The sequence below is a fragment of the Pseudonaja textilis genome, chromosome 3, assembly GCF_049901715.1.
Source record: "Pseudonaja textilis isolate UNSWEBS1 chromosome 3, rPseTex1.2, whole genome shotgun sequence".
NCBI lineage: Eukaryota > Metazoa > Chordata > Lepidosauria > Squamata > Elapidae > Pseudonaja > Pseudonaja textilis.
Window position 1 is genome coordinate 109,465,557 of NC_141992.1, and position 27,113 is coordinate 109,492,669.

Below are 27,113 nucleotides of genomic sequence, written 5' to 3' on the forward strand. Positions count from 1 at the left end.
GAATTCCTTCAAACAGAACAGCACATGCAGCACTGATCAGACATATGCCACTCCATTCAGTGTAAGTAAAGGCACAATGGGCAAGAATGGTATATACAATTTTTGATGCATTTCCATTTCAGCTGAACAATTTACATTTTCTAGCCCACTTTTATATAGAAATTGTTGCTACACAAATGTTTGTGCCCTCATATCTGACCATCCCTTATCTCTGTGCAAAGTTATTAGCCATTTTAATTCAAGCTTCTAGATGGTACTGAGATATAGTATTAGGCTTCAAACTACAAATGAAAGGTCAATATTGTCAATAAGTCAATATTAATGGCCCAAATTTGAACAGTTTAGAAATTAAATCATAGCATATCATTGCTTAAACTTGAATTCATTAGAATTACTGGTTAAGTTTAACTACAATTAACAAAATAAACCAATCTCAAATAACTATCCATGCAATTAGATAGTCGGTAATTACAATTATACTACCTATAGCTGGATTCAGACCATGCATTAAGCTATAATTTTACAACAACAAAAAACCCCCACACTCTAATTGCATTGGAAAATTTAGGAAGGAATATTATATTTAAGTTATTTACTTTAAGTTATTTGTAAAAACAATAAAAGGCAGGATAAAAGAAAATTTAAAAATATTATGAAAGTTATATTCAAATGGAGCAAGTACATAAAATAAGTATTAGCAACAAAAATATTATGCTAGCCATATTATTTCTTAAAAAACTGAAAATAGCCAGAAAAATTATTAAGTTATACCTGAGGTCACCTTCTCTTACCTTGTGCCAGTAACAGAGCCACCATCTCCTCATGACCTTCCCTTGCAGCTTCCATCAATGGTGTATACCCTTCATCATTCACTTCCTCAAGATTTGCTCCTCTTTCTATCAACAGAGCTGCTAATTCCACATGACCACCACAAGCAGCAAGTGTTAGTGGAGATTCAAATGAATCAGCAGGCATGTTTACTTGAGCACCGCTGTCGAGCAACAGACGAGCTACTTCTACATGCCCATCCTATTAAAAAAAATTAAAAATGACACAAATATCTTTCTAAGGAACTGTTCTATATAATCTGAATGAAAAAAGACTATACTCAATCATAATTGCAAACACAATTTGTGAACTACTTCTCCAGTAAAACAGTAACACAATTTTTAATGAGTATTTAATGAAAATTTAAGAATTAGCAACAGTAACAAAGTATTTTACTACTCCTTGCAGGAACTCAAATTTTCAGTTTGTGACGTTATGCAATAATCTCCCTGACAAAATCCATTTTGGTGGCAAACTAGGCATTCATTTGGGCCAGAAAATGTTATCAGAAACTATTGAAATAATATTTCTGGAAAACAAACAAAAACAAAACTAACCCTCCCCAGCAAACAAATCATATTTAGTTAATAATCATAAATGTATTAATTTTTATTAGTGAAGAAAAACACTATGACATAATTTAAAAATATAGATGTTTTCACATATTAACTATTTTAAAGAGTATTTAGAACTATTTCATAATAAGCTATTTTTAACACACACCCCCCATTTTTTTAAAAAAAGCCTCAAATACAAAAATATAATCTCTCCCAATTTTTCCATTCTCTCCCATCCCTGCTCCAGAAGCTAGGAGCTCTCCACTACTTTAGTAGCCCTAAGGACAACCCCCCCCTCCCCCCAATATAGATTGCTTCTGATATAGCCAATATTTGGGTCCCTTCGTGCTGCCTCATGGGCTTGGCACCTAGGAGGCCAAAGTTTGAGGATTTTTTTTTAAAGCAAAATTCTTTGATTTGTCCTTTGATAATACTGGACATTCTTCAACCCCATATCCTATCTACTGATTGGAAGGAAGGGAGAAAGCAGAACTTAGATTTGTCTTTCATACAGTAAATGCTGGATTGCAGTTGTCACATTTGTGCCATTTTTTTTTCATTTTCTAGGAACAGTGAGATGAGCTTCATTATTACAGCCTTTCAAATAAGAACAATCCTATTCACTGAACCTGAAAACCACTATTTATATTACAGGTAATCCCCTAGTTATGACAGTTTACTTAGTGACCATTTGAAGTTACAACCTAGCCCACCCCAAGTACTTATGACCCAATCCCAAACTTATGAATGTTTCAGCAACATGGCCATCGTTCACACTTAAACCAACAGCTGAGGCGCTGCAGCATTCGCCCTATCTACTTATTCCCCCACCATACCCCGCCGGGATTTACGTTACAATGATCTAACAAGCCATCGGTTCTTTTGCTTGCTTTGGTGCATTTGCAGAAAACAGAGGCTTAAAATAGAGAAATCATGCAAGATCAGTAGCGTGAAATCTCATGCTACTGATCTTGCATGATCTTGCACCACAGTACTTTAGGCCTGTGTTCTCTGCAAGCCAAGGCCTATACGAGATCCTGGTCAAAAGGCTTTGCAAACAGAGGGAAGGCCTTTTTTTTTCAAAGCCTTTTGACTCAGATGTCACACAGGCCTCAGTTCAAAGAGAACTGTGAGGTCTTTGCTACTGATCTTGCATTGAAGTAGTTTAGGCCTCTGACCTGTACCAGATCCAACCAAAGAGTGCTTGTAAGCCGACAAGACTTTGACGCAGTGAAATCCCTTGCTTGAAGCTTCCCATTACCTTTCGCACCATCCCAGCCTTGGTGCAATGAGCATTTAAAGCTGATGGGATGCTTCAAGCAAGGGATTTCACTACCCCAAAGTCTTGTTGGTTTACAAATGCTCTTCACATCAAGACTGCAAGCAGGCAAAGAAACTGTGGGAAAGACTGGAGAGACGACAGATCTTCACAAGATAAGTGACCTGGCGCAAGAGGATGGGGGGGGGGGCAATTGTGGGAACCCCGAGAAAGCATGAGGTATCCTAGGGGGTTGGCCACCTGCTTCAGATTACCCAAGGCCTTCCCCAACCCCCTAGGATACCTCTTGTGCACTTAACAACCCACACATTCGATTAGTGAATGTGTGGACGAAAGCAGGGAATGATCATGCTCAAGTTACACGATTCACTCCTACAAATCCTCAGGTTATGAATGCAATTGGCAGGCTCCATTACATTTGTAACTTGAGAACTACCTATATAAGTGACAGCATGATTATGCTTTTCATGTATCTATCTTTCTAAGAAAAATAGCAATAGTGTTAAGACTATATGCTACTAGAGATAGTAATAGCATTTAGATTCATATACCCTTCACAGTGCTTTACAGCCCTCTCTAAGTGGTTTAGAGTCAGCAAATTGCCCCCAACAACCAAGGTCCTCATTTTACTGACGATGGAAGGCTGAGTCAACCTTGAGCCGGTGAGGATCGAACTCCTGGCAGTGAGCTGACTTAGCCTGCAATACTGCATCCTAACCACTGCGCCACCACAGCTCCAATACAAAAGATAATACATTTACATCTAAATGCATGTGATAAATGAACAATTCTGAAGAATTATCCTGCATAAACATCTTTTCCAATCAGGTCTTCTTGGGTGGGGGTCAGAGAGGAAGAGATAGAGAATAGATCCTTAACAAAATAATTTATTTCATCGGAGATTTACCATACAAGCCTCCATTAAAGCAGTGTGCATCTCATCTGTTTTGTGCTCTTGATCAGCTCCTGCTTCAAGCAAAAAACGAACCATATCTAAGTGACCTTCAAAATACAAAATTAAAAAAATGAATCATTAGCTGTAGAATATAATATCTTGTTAACATTTTGCATGAATTTTACCATTTTCTAATTTGAAAACCAATTCCTTGAAGATATTTTCCACAATGAATCTTGAAAACTGCTTATCAGTAGAGTTTGATAGCTGCATTCTTAGTTATAAAATATGTTATATGAAATGATTTCCTAACTATGCAGTCTTCCTTAAACAAATGACTATTAAACAATTACTTGTTTAGGTACTTTTCTGATCATAATACTGCCAACTAGCCCAAACTGGGTTGTACTATTTCTGGAGGCCAACCCTACTCGTCTTCTGAAATACCCTAAAAACACTTTTCTACCATTGAGACTGGTGATACTATAGAAGCATATAGTCCATTAAGAGGTTGAATTATGTTTAAGTTCAGAATGTACTCCCCCTTTTTATTATAGTTTTGTTTTTAATTGTATTATTTGGTTTTTGGTCATTTTAAATGTGTGTGCTGCCTAGAATCACAAGCATGAGACGGCTAGGTTATTAAAGAAACATGCGAAGTATTTGTGCTACGATGTATGTTCAGGACTATGTATATTCTATAATAAATTCCATGCCAAAGAAATCCAATCATGCCATCTGAACAAATTCCTGAATCGCTAACCTGGTGCCTGTAGAGTCCTTCATTGTCATTTTTACTATTATTTTATTTTTTATAAGAAAAACTACTTTGGTGCTAAGGCACCAATGTCATCCATGATTTTTATTTCTGAAAATGCTTCTGAGATTTGCACATACTTATTGGCATTTCTAGAAAATATAAGTAACAATAAGCTGCAGCCCAGAATACTGTTTGGCGTTTAAAAACCTAAATAAGTAGTGGTGTAGAAAGTATCACTAGATGAAACACTGCTAATTTCCTATTTGTAAACAATGTTTTTTTTTTAACGTGCTCATCATCATAGTGCAATAATGGGCTTTCTAAATTCCTAATGTGCTCTTTTTCTTTATAAAGGTTGGAAATCTGTTATAGATTCAATTAAAGTATATGTATCATTATAATATATACAGCTCTTCAAAATTCCATACCTTTATAACAAGCAAGTGTAAGGGCACTTTCTTTGAATTCATTAGAATGAGTGTTGATTCCAGCACCGTATTCCAGAAGTACTCTTGCCACCTCAACATGACCTGCACTGGCAGCCTCCATTAAGGGAGTATGTCCATTTTCATTATGATCTTCAATATTTGCTCCTGCTTTCAACAAGACTTTGACAATGTCAACAAATCCACCAGCACAGGCATAAGTGAGTGCAGTGTTCCCTAAAAGAGAAAGAAACATCTAATAGTTACATCTAACTCTTAATGTATTTTATACACCTACAATTTTAAACCATGTATATTTAGCAACATTTGCATTATTTTACTGCCATAAATTATATTTATTTCTATAATTCTATACCTACTTGTTTGATAGTACCCTCCCCATTAATATCAATATACTCCTGAGCTTATTTACTTCCAATGTTTGAAAGCTTTATTTTTTTAATTTATATTCTGCCCATCTTACTGTCCAGAGCCGACTCTGGGCATCTTACAATAAAATAATAAATATAAAATTACTAGCAATGTTGTAGTGGCAATATGGTAACCAATTATCTTTTCTCAAAATATGTGATGCTGTTTTTTAAATATTTTAGATAATACTAACTTAATTTCTTCAACTTTTATCTGAAGTTATTTTTTAAAACAAGTTATTTCTCATGTGTAGCGTTACTTTTTAAAATATGATTCTATTTTAGCAGAAATCTAATATAAGCCTGCAAATAGGAAACTAGGACTTGCACCCAAAATTAATTGTTTCTCACTTATTTTATAAAACCTTACCTGTAGATGACTGGGCATTCACATCAGCACAATGAACAAGGAGCAGTTTTACAATGTCCACATAGCCTCCACTGGCTGCTGCCATGAGTGGAGTTATATCTCCTTTATTCCCTCTGTCTTCAACATTTGCATGCATGGCGAGCAACACCTGCACAAGTTAAACATGTTAGCCTTATTTCTTTCCTGCTATTCTCAAAGCTTTAGCTATTATCTACATGATTCAAAAGAATCAGAAGTTTAACTACAAAAAAAGTTGTAAGACATCAGCTCTGTGCTGATCATTAGCAGAATAGTCTTTGTCTGCTCAGATACCTTTCAGGTTACGATTTAGTTATTCATCTACATTACTTATAGCCCATTTAATCCCAAAGGACACTGGACAAAATGAAACAAAACAAAAACAATGTAAAAATAATGTCATGATCAAAATCTCCAAATAGATGCCTTCAATCAGTAGGGGCTGAAGACTGAATGAAATAATACAAATTCTACCATTTTCAGATTTCAAGAACTTCTGGAGAAGGAGCCGTCCACAAAGTGGCAGGGCCTATCATCTTATCCATGCCCCATGTATCTCAAAATGATAGACCCTGAATAAGTCTTTTCTAAAATCAGAGTGGACAGGCAGGTTCAATTCTGGCAATTATTGTCCCATGTATTCCAGAACTGCACTTGTATATAGTTTTAAAATTAACCACCAGCTCTTTGTATGGGATTCAAAATGCTACTGGAAATCAACGCAGCCTTTAATATAGATGTTATTCTGTATTCTGTACTTCTATGGCTGTCCCTTCAGCAATTTGGTGCAATTTACATTTGCACCAAAAAGTCTAGAAAATGTGTGGAAAACTCTACTTACTTGTGCCAATTCATAATATCCAGCTGAACAAGCCAAGCAAAGTAAACTCTCTCCTTCTTCTGTATGTTCATTTACACTTCTTCCTTCATCAAGCAGTTTTCGAACAGCATTTACATCGCCATCTGAACAAGCTTCTGCCAAACTGCGACTAGAAGATATATTTTTAATAAAATTGTATAAAATTAGTCACTGTTAATCTTAATTTAAGAACAGCTGATATGTTTAAGAAATTGGTTAATGAAACAGTTTTAAAAGGCTTAGTAACCTAGCAACTATTAGCTTAGATAATGTTTTCCCAGCCAAAATAGAATTGTGCCTCGTTTCATACTATTTCAGAAAAAAATGAACTGGGGGAGAATAAGAACTTACCTTTAGACTATCCAACAATCATATACGTGAGATTTATATGTCTACACATCATTCAGAATGTTCTAGTTCAAAGGTATTTGAAAAAAAAGCTTTATTTCTAGCTCATTCTGCTAAGTTCATGAAAGTAATTTACTGTTTTTTCACTCTCCTCTCAGGGGAAGAAAATATCTTGCAATGGAAGAATAGTGCAAATGCACATAAGACAATTTAAAAAACAAATGTGACTAGTAAGCAGGTTAAATAAAATAAAGGGTGTTGTTTATTAAGTCCTAAATTTAAATTTAAATTTTTTTCTTGAAATATTTTATAAAAAATGTATAAAAATATAAGAAATATACAGTTCTAAAGTACCTGCTAATTACAATTTATTATGATTCCTAAAATGGACAGAAGTTGACAGGTTTGCTAGTTGACTCTTTCTAAAAGTGCAAAGTCAATATGAAGAATTTAAGCTGTGAGAGCTAATGTAGATAAGGAGGGTTTCTCAGCCCACCGCTCCTCACAGGGTTGTGGTGGAGAAAATAGGAGGAAGGAGGTGTGTTATGTTCGCTGCCTTAAATCATTTGTAAAAATAATAAAGGAGAGATACAAATAAATAAATGCAAGGGTTAGGAAAGGGAAATAGAAGCTACACCTAAGCAGAACAAAATTGAGCAATGAATTTCTTCTCCTGAAATGTACCTTCCTTCCTAAAATTTAACAATGGCAGCAAGAAATAAAAGATTTAATTTGGGAATATTTTAATCAATACTTGTATGGCTTGGAAGCACACAAAATATATATGATATACCAAAAAAGATTAAGCTTGGGTGTCTTAATGAAGAATAAGAATTTAGAAAGTAAATATCAAATGCACAGGTACAGAAGAGAAGAGAACTTATTTAATAAGATTACTTGTGAACAAAAGCATGCAACTAATTGTATCAATGTTAATGTAATTCTAAAATCAAAGGAAATGATTATTCTATTTTAATTTCAGATTGGTCAGAAACTATTCCATGCACTATCTAATTCTTTGTACAATTAAGACAAATTATATAACAGGTTCAGAGGAAGGTAATAAAGATGATCAGCGGACTAGAAACAAAGTCCTTATGAGGAGAAAAAGAAAGAATTTGGAATGTATAACAGTTAGAAAAAGGCTGAGAAAAATGTTTTTTAAATAATCCTTCAAATGATGTCATATGATGATTAACACTATCACTCCAAGTTGCAAGATGTGGTTTAGTAGTGGGCTTGAATTATTGAAAGGCAGTTTTCAATTAAATGTTAAAAACGTTTTCCAACAGTAAGATAAAGTACAGGTTGTCCTCAATTTACAACAGTTCATTTAGTGACAATTTAAAATTACAACAGCACTGAAAAGTGAGTTATGACAATTTTTCACACTATTGCAGCATCTGCATGGTCATGTGATTTACATTCAGATGCTTGATAACTGACTCATATTTAAGACGGTTGCACTGTCCCAGGGTCATGTGATCCCCCTTTTCAACCTTTTGACAAGCAAAGTCAATAGGGAAACCAGAATCACTGAACAACTGTGTTACTAATGTAACAACTGCAGTGATTCACCTAGCAAATGTGGCAAGAGAAATCGTAAAATGCAATTTTTTCACTCAACATCATAAAAGTTGGGCTCAATTGTGGTTTTAAGTTGAGGACTATCTGTATAACCAATCTCCTAGGGAGCTGGTGAGCTTCCCTTTGCTAAATGTGTTCAACCAGAAGCTAAATGGGCATTGGTCTTACCTGACACGCCATTTCTAGTCGAGCTGCGAGGATCATCCAGCCCCACCCTTTTTTAATTTTTTTCCGTCTGGGGGAACCTTGTTTCAGCCAATGATACCTTAGTCTAGTTAGATGAGAGTTAGACAACTTTCCTCCTCTCTCGACTTCGCATAAACTGGGGAATGCTACAAGGGACCACGTGACTGAGGGTGGAGCGTTCCTCAGTAATTAAGTTCAGCCTACACAGACGCAGACTGAAGCACCTCCCTACACAGACGCAGACTGGAGCACCTCCCACTCTCTGGATGATCCGAGCAGCTCGAGGGAGAATAGCCACCTGCTATAACCTCGCGTTTAGATGAATTTCTCAAATTACTCAATTCTCTTATTTGAATGAAAGAAAGCTATTATATTATAGCAGCTTAATATAATTAAACAAAATCAGCAGGTATTTAATCAGTGTATACAGTTAGCAATAGTAAAAAAAAAAATTCACTACACTGACTTCTTTTCCTAGGTGGAATTATCTTCAAAACACAAAATATTGACTGTCCACTTGCACAATTGTACTACCTACTGTATAATTTCAAGAGTTGTTTAATAGCACTGTTCCTATCACATTATTGCAAAAAGAAAAATAAAGTTAAATTGTGTACATTTGTTTTAAAATTTATGTCAAAAACACATATGAATTCAGAAACCCTAAAACATTACACAGAAGAAATAACAACTAAAGAATTAGGAGGAAATAAATTAGGAAAGTAAAGATAACGTCTTTTTTTATAATTTCCACTGTGGCAGTGTAAGAACCTACATCTGTAATTATGACATAAACATAGTTCTGGAACAAATCTTCTGCACAGGCTGAAACCATAAACATGACCCAGAGACCCTTAAGTCAGTTTATACTGTAATTCTAATTATACTATACTGAAATTCAAATCTAGTTATCTGCCTTAGTTCTTAGTTGCTGAACTCAAAACCATAAGTTTACAAGATATTCTAAACCCTGAGCTATTATATAACACAAATGCTTCTCTTCCACCTCAAACACATAAATAAATAAATATGCATACTTGTCCACTTGTCCTGCATTGTGATTGTTCTCTGCTCTCATCCGTGTCAGTGCAGCAGCAGCTTCATCCAATGCACAGCTGACAGAAGAAGTCAATCTTCGGAGCACCTCAGGATCTGCGAAGGCTTTACCATCGGCAGTGGACAATTTACCAATCCCTTCAGCGTATGTGTGTTCATCAATCAGATTAGTATGAAAGCCACACAAAAAATGCAAAGACACTATTTTAGACTTCAACCACATGCATTATTAGTTAGCACCAGTAGCAAACATGCCAAATAACTAAATGTTCAATTGTTTAAATATATTATTTAAAAAAATACTAAAGTTGGCTAAGACAATCTTGATTGCATATAATTCTAGCTGCTACATTTATGCAAAATCTCATCCTGAAGACCCACAGGAGCTTTTTCAAGAGGCAACTGGACTTTCTGGTAACCAGAAAGTCCAGCCGCCTCTTGAAAAAGCACTGTTGGGACCACCATGACTTAGGTGACTGAGAATCTCCATAGATATCTATTCCTAAACAGTAAAATAAAAAAAAGGAAAAGGGCTCAGTGTCGTGGCATGTAAGACTTCACTTATTTTTGTCAACAACAGATTTCCCACATTTTCAGGTAATACAAGGATTTAAGTGAGGATTTAAATTAAAAGTTGTTTGCATGCACCTATATAAATTAATCCACTTCCTAGAAGTTTAAGATGATCAGAACTATTTTAGATCACTATGAGTTGGATGCAAACTTAGCCATACTTACACTGAATGCTAGAAATTAATGTGATTTTATGTAGTAATTACAGAAACCTGAGGAGAACTAACTATGGATCCATTTTTTTTTTGCAGTACTACATGTTAGCTGTTTTCCTTTATCCCTTTCCCCTCTTAATTGATACATTTATTTCATTCATACGTGTACCACCATTAAAAGTTTTCCACTGTAGTGAAATATAGATAGATTTTACATCTTTCAAATGCAAATTTATTTTATACTTAACAATTACAATTTCTTTTAAGATTTATTTAAAAATTAAGTGTTTTTAATTTCCCTTGGTCCCAGTAGATCAGGGGTGTCACAGCATGTGACATATCGGGACTTTTTTCCCCTCCGCTAAACCGGGCATGGCCAGTGCGTGATGCATCCAGCACATAGGCCGGGAGTTTAACAGCCCTGCAGTAGATCATCTCATAATAAAAGGAACTTTTCAAGAGATACTACCACAGGAAAATAATTATGTAATCACTGAGATGTCTGAACTTGTATCTCACAAGGGATCCAGACCAAATTTTTATAAGAATTGTACTAAATTTCAAGTTGCCCTAGAGGAAGAATATTTTTAAACATTCAAACAATGATATCAAGTATGCAATTATTTATTTATATACAGAAACCTTGTTAGGATCAAAACTAGAATCTGTCTCTAGCAAGTCGAAGTCTATGGTGAGGAATGCATGCATGGCTCATGAAATAAAATGGTAGGAGTCAAAGTTAATATCCTTTTTATTTCGCACCTCATTCAGCCAATTGGTAAGCAATGGCAACCTAACCTGAATCCTAATACCCCACATTTCCTTCTAGTCCATACTACAACTTGCCTATCAAATTTGGAAGAAATCCCAATTACATAGAAAATATCTGAGAGGTCTGCATTATTGCGTTGTCTCTTTTTGTACAAAATGTGCTAAGCTTGAAAAATCAATTTTAAATGTTCTGAATTAGATCAATATATTTGATGTTCATTCTACCTTGCTTCATTCATTCATTTAAATCGTGAAATTGGAAAAAGTGCACTAGCCAATAAAACAGTGGGTAAAGATTCTATCCTTGTTGCCATTGGCTGAAATCAACTATGTTAACCACATCTGTTTCAGGTTCACATTCCTATTACTTGCTAAAATCCATCTGTCATTCTTATTATTGTGACTCATATTTACCACCTTATCTTAATATGCAGGTATATGCACTAAGAAGGTTTATCCATTCTTATACAGGCCCAAACCTTTTAGAATCTTAAAAGTAAGAACAACCAATTATAAAATGACACTTCACTTTTGCAGGCTTTCTTAGAGGACTCACATCTTGAGAAGTTGGTCCATTCAACAAGCAGATTATGGCATTCTAAACAATTGAAACTAGAATTGTCTGTATATGACATTCTGGATGTTATTGAACTACAATTCTCTGCAGTTCCTATTAGTAAGGTTAATTCTGAATATTGGGAGGGGAAATTCAGCAGCATCAGGAGAACAACAAATTCCTCAATTCTTCATTAGTTTTTAGAAAAGGCAGCTCGTGTAAATAACACTTCAAAAGTACACTTCTGATATAATTAAAGCATGACAACCATAAATGAAAATGAATACTCTATACCAGAGGTCTCCAACCTTGGCAGTTTTAAGCCTGGAGGACTTCAACTCCCAGAATTCCCCAGCCAGAAGTCCGCCTGCTCTATACCATGGATCCCCACCCTGTGTGTGGACTGGCACCGGTCTGCTGTGTGTGGACTGGCACCGGTCTGCTGTATGCCAGAAACTGGGCCATGCAAACAAGCGAAGCTCCATTCACAGGATGTAAACAGCATATGAAATCACACCCCTTCCGATCCATGGAAAAAACTGTCTCCACACAACCAGTCCGATGCCCATTTAAAATGTTGGGGGCTGCTGCTCTATATCAGTGGTCGCCAACCAGGGACCACTGGTGGTCCGCGAGAAAATTTTGGTGGTCTGCAGAGAAATGTCACCCCAAAGCACTCCCAAAGCAATTAATACAGGCTGTGCGGGGACACAAGGCTGCGCCGCCCACATGGCTCCTGGGAACACAAGGCTTGTGTCACTTGCATTGCGAACACCATGAGGTAGTGAGAGGAGGTGGGTATGGGAAGAGGGGAGAACTTGCCCCACGTGCCTAACCACCGGGCTGCTTCTTTCCGCTTCTTTCTTCTTCTGCTTTTGGCCACACGCAAGGAAAGCAGCCAAAGTCTTTCTTTCTCTCCCCCAAACTCTGCCAGAAATGAGTCTTTGGGACCCTACAAGCCATCCTGTTCCAAGAGGCTGCGCCAGCGCAACAAATCTCACAAAGACTCATTTTGGGTGGAATTTGAGGGACTTTTGGCATGAAGCCAAGTCTCTTTCCACCTGAGAACAGAGCTGGAGACAGTATCCTGCGATCCCAATAATGATCGATCGGTAGGAAAACGGGGTGGGGAATTTTCCTGCAGACTTTTTTTGGGATTTTCCCAGGGTCTCTGGTCCACAGGATTTAAAATTATGAGTTTGGTGGTTCCTGAGGTCCAAAAGGTTGGCGACCCCTGCTCTATACGAATAGTTAACATATTAAGAAAGATGTACTGTACAGGTAGTACACTTTTAATAATTAGAATTTCTATTACTAATGAATGCTGTCATAAAGTGTGATGTCATGAGACGGCACCACTTAGTGACAATTCTGATGATTCCCTGTTACCATCTTTAAGCAAAGAACTCACATAATCACAACTTCTGATTTGATGACTATGTTAATTTTATGTTATATTTTTCTAATAGAATTGTCAGTATTGTCACTAAGTGGTGACACCAGACTTTATGACAGCATAAATAAAATAAAGAGTAAAAGAATTGGAAAGGGAGCTTGGCGGTCTTCTAACCCAGCCCCTTTCTCAAGCAGGAGACTATACCATTACAGACAAATGGTTGTCCAATTTAGTCTTAAAAATCTTCCGTGATGGAGGGGAAACTTTCCAATTCCTCCTCTGCAATATGAACAAATCCAATACCTCCATTTTTCATTATATATTTTATGGATGAAGCTAAACAATTGTTTCCTTGTGCTATTTCTGTCTTTTTAATCAGTCCCCTATTTTCCATATTTCAAACTTCACCAATTACTAATGTCCAATTTGCCAATAAATACTACAGGTAATCCCTAGATTATGAGTGTGCCCTTAGGGAAGGTTCGAAGTTACATGATTAACAGCCCCTAGAGTTTATGAACAAGTCCCAAAATTATGAATATCACAGCAGTACGGCAGTTTTTCACCCTTACGAATGACCGCAGAGGCTCTTTTGTTCTGCCTATTTCCTCCCTCCCGGCCGGGTCTTCACAAGGACTTTCCCTGTGGAGACTTACTTACCTATGTCTCTGTCAAACTTCCTTTGCCTGCTTCATTCTTCAGGCTTTCAGTGCATCTGCAAAGAACAGAGGCCTAACGTACCGCTAGATCATGCGAGATCAGTAGCACGAGATCTCATGCTGCTCATCTCATGTGATCTCGCACTTTAGGCCTCTGTTCTCTTCAAATTGAGGTCTGGATGTTTGGAAATGGATGGAAGGCTCCAATTCTTCAGGCCTTCCCTCCATTTGTCGTTTCCTTGCCAAAGCCTACAGGGAGATTGTGTTCCTGTAGGCTTTGACAACTCTTTGCAAAAAGATTTTGTTGGCACCAGTGGACCTTGAGAGGAATGGGCGTGTTCCTCTGAAACTCTGTTCCTATAGGCAAAGGCTTTCTGAAAAGGGCTGCTGAAGTCCAAAGGGATGCAATCCTCAAGCGCTTTGGCAACAAGAAAGAACGCATGGAGGGCCAGATGCGGCCTTCTGGGGCTCCTTTTTCAACACCAGAAGCCTCGTCAAATGGATCACTGGTGAGAAAGGAGACCCAGAAGGCTGCACATGTACTTCCAAGCCTCCTTTTTCATCACCTGAGGCCTCGTCAAGCCCTTTGCTGATGAAAAAGGAGGGTAGGGAGAATGAGGTACCATATTTTTTGGTGTATAAGACGCACTCCCCCCCCCCCCAAAGTGGGTGGAAATGTCTGCGCGTCTGATACAGTGAATGTTGCTGAAGCTCTGCCCATCCACCAGCCCCAACTTCGGCCTCTGCCTCCCAGCAATTTGCCTCCTTGCAGCAAACATCTTGGTCAGCTTCATTAGCACAAACAGTTGATTTCGGTTGGATCGGCCTGCCAATTAGCAGCGGTTCCAGGCTGCATGGATTGCCATCACCTATTGCCGCCTCCGCATGCCCCGTTTTCAGCCTCTGCATGCCCCATTTTTGGTCTGGTCCGGGCAAGAGGGATTGAAACGGGCAGAAAATGGGGCATGTGGAGGCCGAAAATGGGACACACAGAGGCTGAAATGGGATGTGGAGGCCAAAAATGGGGTGCGCAGAGGCGGCAATAGGCGATCCCTGCAGCCTGAAACAGCTGATCATTGGGAGGCCAATCTAACCAACAATCAGTTGCTTGTGCTAATCAGGCTGTGCTGAAGCTGACCTGGCTGTTTGCTCTAAGGAGGCAAATTGGTGGGAGGCAGAGGCAGATTTTTTTTCTTGTTTTCCTCCCCAAAAGCTAGGAGCATTTTATACTTCGGGGTATCTTATACTCTGAAAAATATGGTATCTGTGGGTCGGGGAGGCCTTGGGTGGTCTGAAGTAGATGGCCTGTTCCATCACTAGGCCCCCATGGCCTCCCCCACCCCAATACCTCATGTGCACTTAATGAGCCACACATTTGATTACTGAATGTGTGGGCGAAAGGAGGGAGTGATCCTGTTCAAGGTACAAGATTCATTCCCATGAATCCTCGGGTTATGAATGGAATGGGCAGGCTCCATTACATTCATGACTCGAGGACTACCTGTAGTATCAAAGATCGAGCACTTTTTTCCTGCTACAAATCTGAGTGACAATTTTTGTAGCCAGCACTTATCCAAACACAACAGAAACATTAACAAGTGGTAGGACAGTAGTTTGCTCTAACTGTATCTGGCAGACTAACTAACAGCTTACAACTAACCTAACAAATTTGTCTCTTCATTTTGCTAAATAAAGAGGGTGATAAAACCTACATTTTTAAAGGTTTTGAAAAATAGCAATAGCACTTAGACTTAAATACCGCTTTACAGTGCTTTAAAGCCATCTCTAAGCAGTTTACAAAGTCAGCATATTGCCCCCAACTATTTGGGCCCTCATTTTATCCACCTCAGAAGGATGGAGGGCTCGGTCAACCTTGAGCCTGGTGAGATTTGAACTGCCAAATTACAGGCAGCTGGCAGGCAGCAGAAATAGCCTGCAGTACTGCACTCTAACCACTGTGCACCATTGCTCAAATTAACAAATCAATAGTTAGTCCTTGATTTATGACCATAATGGACCTGCCTATTAAGATGTAAGTTGTGGTGGTTGTTAAGTGAACCATTTCACTCAACAACCCCCAATTTTTTCCTTTCTCCTTATTGCTATGTTGAGATGTGTGTTTGACTCCCTCTTCCCCTTTTTCAAAGCACTGGAAGAGGAAGGCTTCTTTTGGGGACACACAAACACATCTCAAACACTGCAAAGAGGCAGAGCTCACCTTCCCCCTTCTCACCATATTTGAGTCATGTCTCTGCATTCCCCAAATAAACCTTTCTTGTCTCTTTCTGCTGCTTTATAGACTTACGGTTTTTAAGTTATAGAAAGGTATTTTCTAATCAAATCTTAGAAAGGTTGCCAGAAGTTTTTAGAATTCAATAGTAGAAGCAGTTATAAGGAGAAGTAATGAGCTTCCTTTCACTAGATATTTTCAACCAGTTGCAGAACAGCCACTGGTCAATGTTTCCTTGCACTGAGAAAAGAATACTATTGGATTACTTAAATGTCTCTTTTATGGTCCTAGAATTTTCCACTATTTCAAATATGCTATCTGCATTTTAATTGAGATAGCCATATTGTCATGCCCTGTCGGAATCTGATTCCGAGTGGGAGGCCGAGCAGCTGACAGGGAGTGGGAGTGTGTCTCCATTGGCTGTGGAAGAAACTGGGGAAGGGCAAAGTCTGGCTGGGCGGAGCAGGGGAGAGGTAGAACAAGGCAGAGGGAATTCAGAGGAAGACTCGACCACCCCCTCTTCATCCTAGGGCATGCAAGGAGGAACGGAGAAGGGAGCAACGGTGTGGATTATGGGGGAAGAAAGGGCCCTGATTCCCTTCATTAGCTGCAGCTGGGAACACAGTGTTTAAAAAGGGAAGCTACGCACAGCAAAGTTGTTGGAAGCAAATTGTGAGTTATTTGTTATTGTCGAGGCTTATCTGGGTTCCTGGCATCTTCCCAACTGTGTGTGTTTTGTTGACCTTTCAAGTCTGCAATTCCTTGTCCTGCCCTGTCAAGTTCATTGCTGCAGCATGGTTTGTATGGATTTTTATTTAGAGTTTGTATGTACTTTGTTTTCGGACTGAATTTCCTCCACTTAAAGACTGTTTTGGGGAGAGTTTTTTTTCCAACCGAAGGTAACCTGGACATTGGGGGTAAAGTTGGAGGTATTAAAGGGACTCTTCTTGCTTATTTGATTGTGTTGCCTTTGTGCCATGCCCCGCGTCATCACATATATCTTCTTTTTTAGGAAAATCTATTTTAAAAGTTAGTTGTTCCTACTTCTTGTGTTCCTTAAAAACACTTCTTTGAAAAAAATGCTTAATTACAGAAATTCAATTTCTCTTCCTAGCTTTAATTTCAAGTAGTTACATTGCTAAGTATTAGCAATTTTTAAAAATTTTTAAAAACTTACCCGCTGCTTCCAATAAAGCTTCTAATCTTGCTTGTGTTTCTGGATCCACTGTCCGTAGATCTGCTCCTTCAGCAGCGCTTGATAAAAATATCTCAGATGTTGTTTTAAGCACTGGGTTATCCAGATCTTCTTGGTCCAAAATAAATGATTCAACCTATTTAAAGAAAAAGAACATAAAATTGTTTCTAACACATAATAAAACTGGGAGATATATAACTAAAATATCCTATCTCATCTCTCATAAGAATTTTATTTTTCCAGACAATATATTACTGAAGCATGAAATTTCAGATAGAATACAGGTAGTCCTTGACTTATGATCACAATCAAGCCCAAAATTTATATTGCTAAGTGAGACAGTTATTAACTGAATAACTAGAGTTATTCAGTTAATAACATGGTTGTTAAATGAACCCGACTTCCCAATTGACTTTTGTTTGTCAGAAGGTTGCAAAAGGTAATCACATAACTCTAGGGCACCTCAACCGTCATAAATGTGAGTCAAGTTGCTCAGTCCTGCCTTTGTTCTTTGTAAAAGGACTGCTTGAGGTTTGTTTTTGGAACCTGAAGCTCTTTGCATAGGAGCTGCTATTTTTCTCAGCCAAAGCCAAGCCCAGTCCGGGCCCAGCAGCCAGTCCAGCATGGTCAGCAGCAGAAGAAAGAAGATGCCAAAGGTCAGCTGAGGATGGCTGGGGGCTTAGAGTGCAGAATTGCAAGGGCAATTGCTGCTGGGACTGGGCTAGAGCTGCATATCACCCTGCAAGGCAGGGTGCAGGGAACAAAAAGGCAGAGATGGTAAGAGATGTGTGAGTTGGAAGATGGCTTAGACAAGGGATTGTGATCACTAAGTGATGCATCCGTGTGGCATTTGACTGCATCACCTCATGATAGAAATTCTAGTCCCAACTGTGATAAGCTGAGAATTACCTGTACTACTTAAAACAGCAACAGATAGTCCTTGACTTATAACACTTCATTTAGTGACCATTCAAAATTACAACAGCATTGAAAAATGTGACTTACCATTCTTCACAGTTATGACCTTTGCACCATCCTCATGATTGCCTGATTAACATTCAGAAACTTGGCAAGTGGTTCATATTTATGGCCTATGTAAGATGAACTGCAGTGGCACAGTGGTTAGAGTGCAGCACTGCAGGCTACTTCTGCTGATTGACCAGCTGCCAGTAGTTTGGCAGATCGAATCTCACCAGGCTCAAGGTTGTCTTAGCCTTCCAAGGTCAGTAAAATGAGGACCCAGATTGTTGGGGGCAATATGCTAACTCTGTAAACCACCTAGAGAGGGCTGTAAAGCACTGTGAGTAAGTCTAACTGCTATTGCTATGACTGTTGCTGTGTTCCAAGATCATGTGATCCCCTTTTGTGACCTTTTGAGAAGCAAAGTCAATGGGAAAGCTAGATTCACTTAACAACCAGATTACTAACTTATCAACTGCAGTGATTCACATTAACTATGGCAAAAAAGATCATAGAATGGGACAAAACTCACTTAACTAATGTCTCACTTAACAACAGAAATTTTGGGGTCAATTATGTTGTAAATCAAGGACTACCTGTATTAAAAATACAAATGCGTAACTAATATTCAGGTTTCCTTCAGTGCTATCAAATTATATATTTTAAACACATTTGTTTCCAAAGAGAAATAACGGTACAATTTCAGCCACTCAGAAAAAGTAGAAAAATAAAGATTTCTTGAAATGTTAAAACCTTACATTTTTCCTTGCAAAAAAAAAAAATCAATTCATCCATTAAATTTGTTTAATCTGTAATGGAGGGGTTTGTCCATTGGGAGTTTGCCTGTTCCATTCGATACCAATTGTAACTTTTTAGCATCACTGAACAAATTACCATACAGATCCAACTATAACAATCCACCTACATACGTATCTCCAGCATCTCCCAGTTCTAGAAGGGCTATAATTCCACCGGCTGAAGTTAGACAAAGGTCCCTTACAAAAGGAGGCGGTTGTACAATCAGACACTCTTACAGATTTCTAAGAGTCTGTTATAATAATTAATTTCAATAAATGTACTTGCAATGGTGGAGCTGAATTTGCAATCTGACCCATTTAATGGGGCTGACATCAATACAGTTCAATGAATTAGGGTAGCATCTGTCTGAGCCTCTTCCATATGTTATCTGGTTTAGAGAGTGCTCTAGTTTTGTTCCTAGGCAGCAATTCCTGCGTATTTCCATCAAGGTCATCTTCTTTACTTGGTATATCTGAGAATGCCTAACAGGGATCTCCTGTCCCAGTGCTTTAATGCATGTGATACAGGAAACACAAGTTCAATTGCTTTTCCTCCATTACTACCATCTGATAGTTGGCCACTAAGATACAAGTGAGGCCCTTCCTCAGAAACAGTGTTTCCAACCCCCAAAACTGTCAGAAGGTCATAATGGTTGATGGCATCAAACAGAATTGAATAATCTAGTCAAACCATACTCTCACCATCCATTTAGATTATCAATTTCCTCTAATGATTATTTGCAATTGATGTTATGGTTCAACTGTAATTTTTTCCTGGAGTGTGGAAATACAGACTTTCCAGACCCTAAGATGGAGAGGAAGAAAGCTTGAGGGATAAGATGCTATAGGTATTAAACCAGTCATGAGACTTGTTATGAAAAACAGCCAGGTGCAAATTAAAGACTTGTCCCTTGCCGGAACAAAGGAAGGTGTTTTTAAACATCATATTTCTCTGCTCCAAATGTGGAGGTATACTAGCTTTAAATGAGAAATTGTTCATTTAGTGACTGGAATTTCTGAACCACATCTTTCTTTTCAGTAAATATTACTAAAAACAATTCTGCAATAATCATGCTAGGAAGGAATCACTTTTCAGTTCAGGGTAGTTGCAAGAGTCTGATAATTAACTCTCCACCACACCTTACAACTTACCTCAAAAACAAGAGATTCAAGACTAGGCAGAAATTGTCCAGTCTGGTTAGCTCAAGAGATGATCTCATTAAAATGTCTTTCAACACTAATATAAAATCACTGTACCTCAGAGAGGCATTAAATACTTCTCATATCCAGCTAACTATACCAATCCTAGCCATAGCAAGTTCTACAAGCTCAGAAGAATCCTGAGATTTCAATATGCCACTCTATAAACTTCTAGTTATGCCCAATTGATATCTAATGCTGAGCAGTTGTAAGTGATCGTATCTGTTGAGTGAACATAAATGAGTATATCTACAAAGAGTCTGGGTTATCTGTAAAGGGCTATAAGGAAGAAATCTGCAGAAACAATACCACATACTTTGCTACTCTTTATCATTACTGTTTAAGGCCAAACTTTGCCATACACGACCACCACCATTATCACTTCTTTTTTCCATTGAAGCTTCTCACTCACTCTTAGTGAATTTTAATGTTATTACTTGAACAAAGCATGCATCGTTTATAACAGCATATAAAATAATTTTATCTGGTTATTTACATCATTCAGATTAATTATATAAAGATAAGCTTAGACCAGTTTTTACAGTAAAAATTTAAGACAACTTATGCAAAATCATTCTATATTAAGCTTACACAAAAGACCAATTTAATGAAGTAATGTTTTTTTGTCAAGTAAGCATATTTTGAATTGGAAAAAATAATCTTATTTTGTGGAAACAAAATAGTTAATGTACAATAAAGAACACTGTACTATTCTGTGGAATTTTAAAAATATTTTGGCTTTTGTAATTGAACAAATAAGGAAAATATGAAACATCAAAATAGAAAACAAGTATTATGAAAAATTGGGAGAAGAGGAATTGAGTTAAAGCATACAATTATAGGATCAAGATCAGCAGCATATTTTTAACAATTAGGTTTATGATCATTCTTCATTAATATACATTCTAAAATAAAAAATATTATCTCACACTGGCTGAATAAAACTTCATCTTTAAATGGCATTTCATCATTCCATTTCTATAAACACTTTACATGAGGCTCCCCTTGAAAAAAGACCCTGGATGACAATTGCAAACTATTGCTACAACATGCCTTATACATGAAAGCTCTAGTGTGAATCTTTGAATTAATATATCTTTATATTACTACAGGTTAAGAAGTGAAAGATGAAGATCTTATAACAAAAAGAACTCTAGACTATTAATCCAGCATTTTGTTTTTGTAATACCTATTTCATATATTATTGGAAGCTCAGAAAATGCCATTTGCCTATCTAAAAAGTGTCTCTGCATTTAAACCTTTCTTGTCTCTTTCTGCTGCTTTATAGACTTACGGTTTTTAAGTTACAGAAAGGTATTTTCTAATCAAATCTTAGAAAGGTTGCCAGAAGTTTTAGGAATTCAATAGTAGAAGCAGTTATAAGGAGAAGTAATGAGCTTCCTTTCACTAGATATTTTCAACCAGTTGCAGAACAGCCACTGGTCAATGTTTCCTTGCACTGAGAAAGAATACTATTGGATTACTTAAATGTCTCTTTTTTATGGTCTAGAATTTTCCACTATTTCAAATATGCTATCTGCATTTTAATTGAGATAGCCATATTGTCATGCCCTGTCGGAATCTGATTCCGAGTGGGAGGCCGAGCAGCTGACAGGGAGTGGGAGTGTGTCTCCATTGGCTGTGGAAGAAACTGGGGAAGGAGCAAAGTCTGGCTGGGCGGAGCAGGGGAGAGGTGGGAACAAGGCAGAGGGAATTCGAGAGGAAGACTCGACCACCCTCACCTTCATCCCTAGGGCATGCAAGGAGGGACTGAGAAGAGAACAACGGTGTGGATTATGGGGAAGAAAGGGCCCTAAGTTCCCTTCATTAGCTGCAGCTGGGAACACAGTGTTTAAAAAGGGAAGCTAAGCACAGCAAAGTTGTTGGAAGCAAATTGTGAGTTATTTGATTGTGAGGGCTTATCTGGGTTCCTGGCATCTTCCCAACTGTGTGTGTTTTGTTGACCTTTCAAGTCTGCAATTCCTTGTCCTGCCCTGTCAAGTTCATTGCTGCAGCATGGTTTGTATGGATTTTTTATTTAGAGTTTGTATGTACTTTGTTTTGGATCAATTTCCTCCACTTAAAGACTGTTTTGGGGGAGAGTTTTTTTCCAACCGAAGGTAACCTGGACATTGGGGGTAAAGTTGGAGGTATTAAAGGGACTCTTCTTGCTTATTTGATTGTGTTGCCTTTGTGCCATGCCCGCCATCACATATATCTTTCTTTTTTAGGAAAATCTATTTTAAAAGTTAGTTGTTCCTACTTCTTGTGTTCCTTAAAACACTTCTTTGAAAAAAATGCTTAATTACAGAAATTCAATTTCTCTTCCTAGCTTTAATTTCAAGTAGTTACATTGTAAGTATTAGCAATTTTTAAAATTTTTTAAAACTTACCCGCTGCTTCCAATAAAGCTTCTAATCTTGCTTGTGTTTCTGGATCCACTGTCAAGTAGATCTGCTCCCTTCAGCAGCGCTTGATAAAAATATCTCAGATGTTGTTTTAAGCACTGGGTTATCCAGATCTTCTTGGTCCAAAATAAATGATTCAACCTATTTAAAGAAAAAGAACATACAAAATTGTTTCTAACACATAATAAAAACTGGGAGATATATAACTAAAATATCCTATCTCATCTCTCACTTAAGAATTTTATTTTTCCAGACAATATATTACTGAAGCATGAAATTTCAGATAGAATACAGGTAGTCCTTGACTTATGATCACAATCAAGCCCAAAATTTATATTGCTAAGTGAGACAGTTATTAACTGAATAACTAGAGTTATTCAGTTAATAACATGGTTGTTAAATGAACCTGACTTCCCAATTGACTTTTGTTTGTCAGAAGGTTGCAAAAGGTAATCACATAACTCTAGGGCACCTCAACCGTCATAAATGTTGAGTCAAGTTGCTCCAGTCCTGCCTTTGTTCTTTGTAAAAGGACTGCTTGAGGTTTGTTTTTGGAACCTGAAGCTCTTTGCATAGGAGCTGCTATTTTTCTCAGCCAAAGCCAAGCCCAGTCCGGGCCCAGCAGCCAGTCCAGCATGGTCAGCAGCAGAAGAAAGAAGATGCCAAAGGTCAGCTGAGGATGGCTGGGGGCTTAGAGTGCAGAATTGCAAGGCAATTGCTGCTGGGACTGGGCTAGAGCTGCATATCACCCTGCAAGGCAGGGTGGGAAAAAAAGGCAGAGATGGTGTAAGAGATGTGTGTGAGTTGGAAGATGAAACTTAGACAAGGGATTGTGATCACTAAGTGATGCATCCGTGTGTGGCATTTGACTGCATCACCTCATGATAGAAATTCTAGTCCCAACTGTGATAAGCTGAGAATTACCTGTACTACTTAAAACAGCAACAGATAGTCCTTGACTTATAACACTTCATTTAGTGACCATTCAAATTACAACAGCATTGAAAAATGTGACTTACCATTCTTCACAGTTATGACCTTTGCACCATCCTCATGATTGCCTGATTAACATTCAGAAACTTGGCAAGTGGTTCATATTTATGGCTATGTAAAGATGAACTGCAGTGGCACAGTGGTTAGAGTGCAGCACTGCAGGCTACTTCTGCTGATTGACCAGCTGCCAGTAGTTTGGCAGATCGATCTCACCAGGCTCAAGGTTGTCTTAGCCTTCCAAGGTCAGTAAAATGAGGACCCAGATTGTTGGGGGCAATATGCTAACTCTGTAAACCACCTGAGAGAGGGCTGTAAAGCACTGTGAGTAAGTCTAACTGCTATTGCTATGACTGTTGCTGTGTTCCAAGATCATGTGATCCCTTTTGTGACCTTTTGAGAAGCAAAGTCCACTGGGAAAGCTAGATTCACTTAACAACCAGATTACTAACTTATCAACTGCAGTGATTCACATTAACTATGGCAAAAGATCATAGAATGGGACAAAACTCACTTAACTAATGTCTCACTTAACAACAGAAATTTTGGGGTCAATTATGTTGTAAATCAAGGACTACCTGTATTAAAAATACAAATGCGTAACTAATATTCAGGTTTCCTTCAGTGCTATCAAATTATATATTTTAAACACATTTGTTTCCAAAGAGAAATAACGGTACAATTTCAGCCACTCAGAAAAAGTAGAAAAATAAAGATTTCTTGAAATGTTAAAACCTTACATTTTTCCTTGCAAAAAAAAAAAAAAAATCAATTCATCCATTAAATTTGTTTAATCTGTAATGGAGGGGTTTGTCCATTGGGAGTTTGCCTGTTCCATTCGGCCACCAATTGTAACTTTTTAGCATCACTGAAAAATTACCATGCAGATCCAACTATAACAATCCACCTACATACGTATCTCCAGCATCTCCCAGTTCTAGAAGGGCTGGTAATTCCACCGGCTGAAGTTAGACAAAGGTCCCTTACAAAAGGAGGCGGTTGTACAATCAGACACTCTTACAGATTTCTAAGAGTCTGTTATAATAATTAATTTCAATAAATGTACTTGCAATGGTGGAGCTGAATTTGCAAGACCCATTTAATGGGGCTGACATCAATACAGTTCAATGAATTAGGGTAGCATCTGTCTGAGCCTCTTCCATATGTTATCTGGTTTAGAGAGGTGCTCTAGTTTTGTTCCTAGGCAGCAATTCCTGCGTATTTCCATCAAGGTCATCTTCTTTACTTGGTATATCTGAGAATGCCTAACAGGGATCTCCTGTCCCAGTGCTTTAATGCATGTGATACAGGAAACACAAGTTCAATTGCTTTTCCTCCATTACTACCATCTGATAGTTGGCCACTAAGATACAAGTGAGGCCCTTCCTCAGAAACAGTGTTTCCAACCCCAAAACTGTCAGAAGGTCATAATGGTTGATGGCATCAAACAGAATTGAATAATCTAGTCAAACCATACTCTCACCATCCATTTAGATTATCAATTTCCTCTAATGATTATTTGCAATTGATGTTATGGTTCAACTGTAATTTTTCCTGGAGTGTGGAAATACAGACTTTCCAGACCCTAAGATGGAGAGGAAGAAAGCTTGAGGGATAAGATGCTATAGGTATTAAACCAGTCATGAGACTTGTTATGAAAAACAGCCAGGTGCAAATTAAAGACTTGTCCCTTGCCGGAACAAAGGAAGGTGTTTTTAAACATCATATTTCTCTGCTCCAAATGTGGAGGTATACTAGCTTTAAATGAGAAATTGTTCATTTAGTGACTGGAATTTCTGAACCACATCTTTCTTTTCAGTAAATATTACTAAAAACAATTCTGCAATAATCATGCTAGGAAGGAATCACTTTTCAGTTCAGGGTAGTTGCAAGAGTCTGATAATTAACTCTCCACCACACCTTACAACTTACCTCAAAAACAAGAGATTCAAGACTAGGCAGAAATTGTCCAGTCTGGTTAGCTCAAGAGATGATCTCATTAAAATGTCTTTCAACACTAATATAAAATCACTGTACCTCAGAGAGGCATTAAATACTTCTCATATCCAGCTAACTATACCAATCCTAGCCATATGCAAGTTCTACAAGCTCAGAAGAATCCTGAGATTTCAATATGCCACTCTATAAACTTCTAGTTATGCCCAATTGATATCTAATGCTGAGCAGTTGTAAGTGATCGTATCTGTTGAGTGAACATAAATGAGTATATCTACAAAGAGTCTGGGTTATCTGTAAAGGGCTATAAGGAAGAAATCTGCAGAAACAATACCACATACTTTGCTACTCTTTATCATTACTGTTTAAGGCCAAACTTTGCCATACACGACCACCACCATTATCACTTCTTTTTCCATTGAAGCTTCTCACTCACTCTTAGTGAATTTTAATGTTATTACTTGAACAAAGCATGCATCGTTTATAACAGCATATAAAATAATTTTATCTGGTTATTTACATCATTCAGATTAATTATATAAAGATAAGCTTAGACCAGTTTTTACAGTAAAAATTTAAGACAACTTATGCAAAATCATTCTATATTAAGCTTACACAAAAGACCAATTTAATGAAGTAATGTTTTTTTGTCAAGTAAGCATATTTTGAATTGGAAAAAAATAATCTTATTTTGTGGAAACAAAATAGTTAATGTACAATAAAGAACACTGTACTATTCTGTGGAATTTTAAAAATATTTTGGCTTTTGTAATTGAACAAATAAGGAAAAATATGAAACATCAAAATAGAAAACAAGTATTATGAAAAATTGGGAGAAGAGGAATTGAGTTAAAGCATACAATTATAGGATCAAGATCAGCAGCATATTTTTAACAATTAGGTTTATGATCATTCTTCATTAATATACATTCTAAAATAAAAAAATATTATCTCACACTGGCTGAATAAAACTTCATCTTTAAATGGCATTTCATCATTCCATTTCTATAAACACTTTACATGAGGCTCCCCTTGAAAAGACCCTGGATGACAATTGCAAACTATTGCTACAACATGCCTTATACATGAAAGCTCTAGTGTGAATCCTTTGAATTAATATATCTTTATATTACTACAGGTTAAGAAGTGAAAGATGAAGATCTTATAACAAAAGAACTCTAGACTATTAATCCAGCATTTTGTTTTTTGTAATACCTATTTCATATATTATTGGAAGCTCAGAAAATCATACAATGCCTATACTAAAAGTGTTTTATTAGTTGCCATTTGTTTACTTGGGACAATTTAAGGCTCTTTTGTTGACCTGTAAAACCCCAAACTGCTTAGGGCCTGTTTTTCTCAGGATGAACCTGTCTAGTTACTTAAGTCAGCAGGAAAAGCTTCTGTGAAGATTCCCCACTGCCAGAAGTTTATCTATCTGACATATGGGGGGAAAAGCCCTTCTTACTTGTCTTACAAAATCTATCGATTGTACTGCCCAAGTATTCTGGAAAATGGTCAAAAGAAACATTTCTCCGAACATTTAATTTTTTTTAATTTAATTTAATTTAATTTAAGGATTTTTAATAGAATCCAATAATTCCATAAAATAAATTCTAGTTGATATGAAACACAACTGGGAAGATATTAGAATAATGTCCTGCTTAT

The 27,113-nt window shown here is 37.4% G+C and overlaps 1 protein-coding gene across 1 annotated transcript in view; it reads right to left on the bottom strand.

The window, feature by feature from the left end:
* The window catches only part of ANKHD1 (ankyrin repeat and KH domain containing 1), a 100,081-nt gene extending 78,242 nt beyond the window's left edge, over positions 1 to 21,839 (bottom strand). The window contains exons 1-8 of the mRNA XM_087930390.1: positions 21,834 to 21,839; positions 17,117 to 17,270; positions 9,581 to 9,737; positions 6,405 to 6,552; positions 5,546 to 5,693; positions 4,748 to 4,981; positions 3,572 to 3,666; positions 792 to 1,029 (exon numbers count right to left, since the gene is read on the bottom strand). Coding sequence (XP_087786516.1) covers positions 792 to 1,029; positions 3,572 to 3,666; positions 4,748 to 4,981; positions 5,546 to 5,693; positions 6,405 to 6,552; positions 9,581 to 9,737; positions 17,117 to 17,270; positions 21,834 to 21,839 — 1,180 coding nt within the window. The remainder of the gene's footprint in view (positions 1 to 791; positions 1,030 to 3,571; positions 3,667 to 4,747; positions 4,982 to 5,545; positions 5,694 to 6,404; positions 6,553 to 9,580; positions 9,738 to 17,116; positions 17,271 to 21,833) is intronic.
* Between the last annotated feature and the right edge of the window lie 5,274 nt (positions 21,840 to 27,113).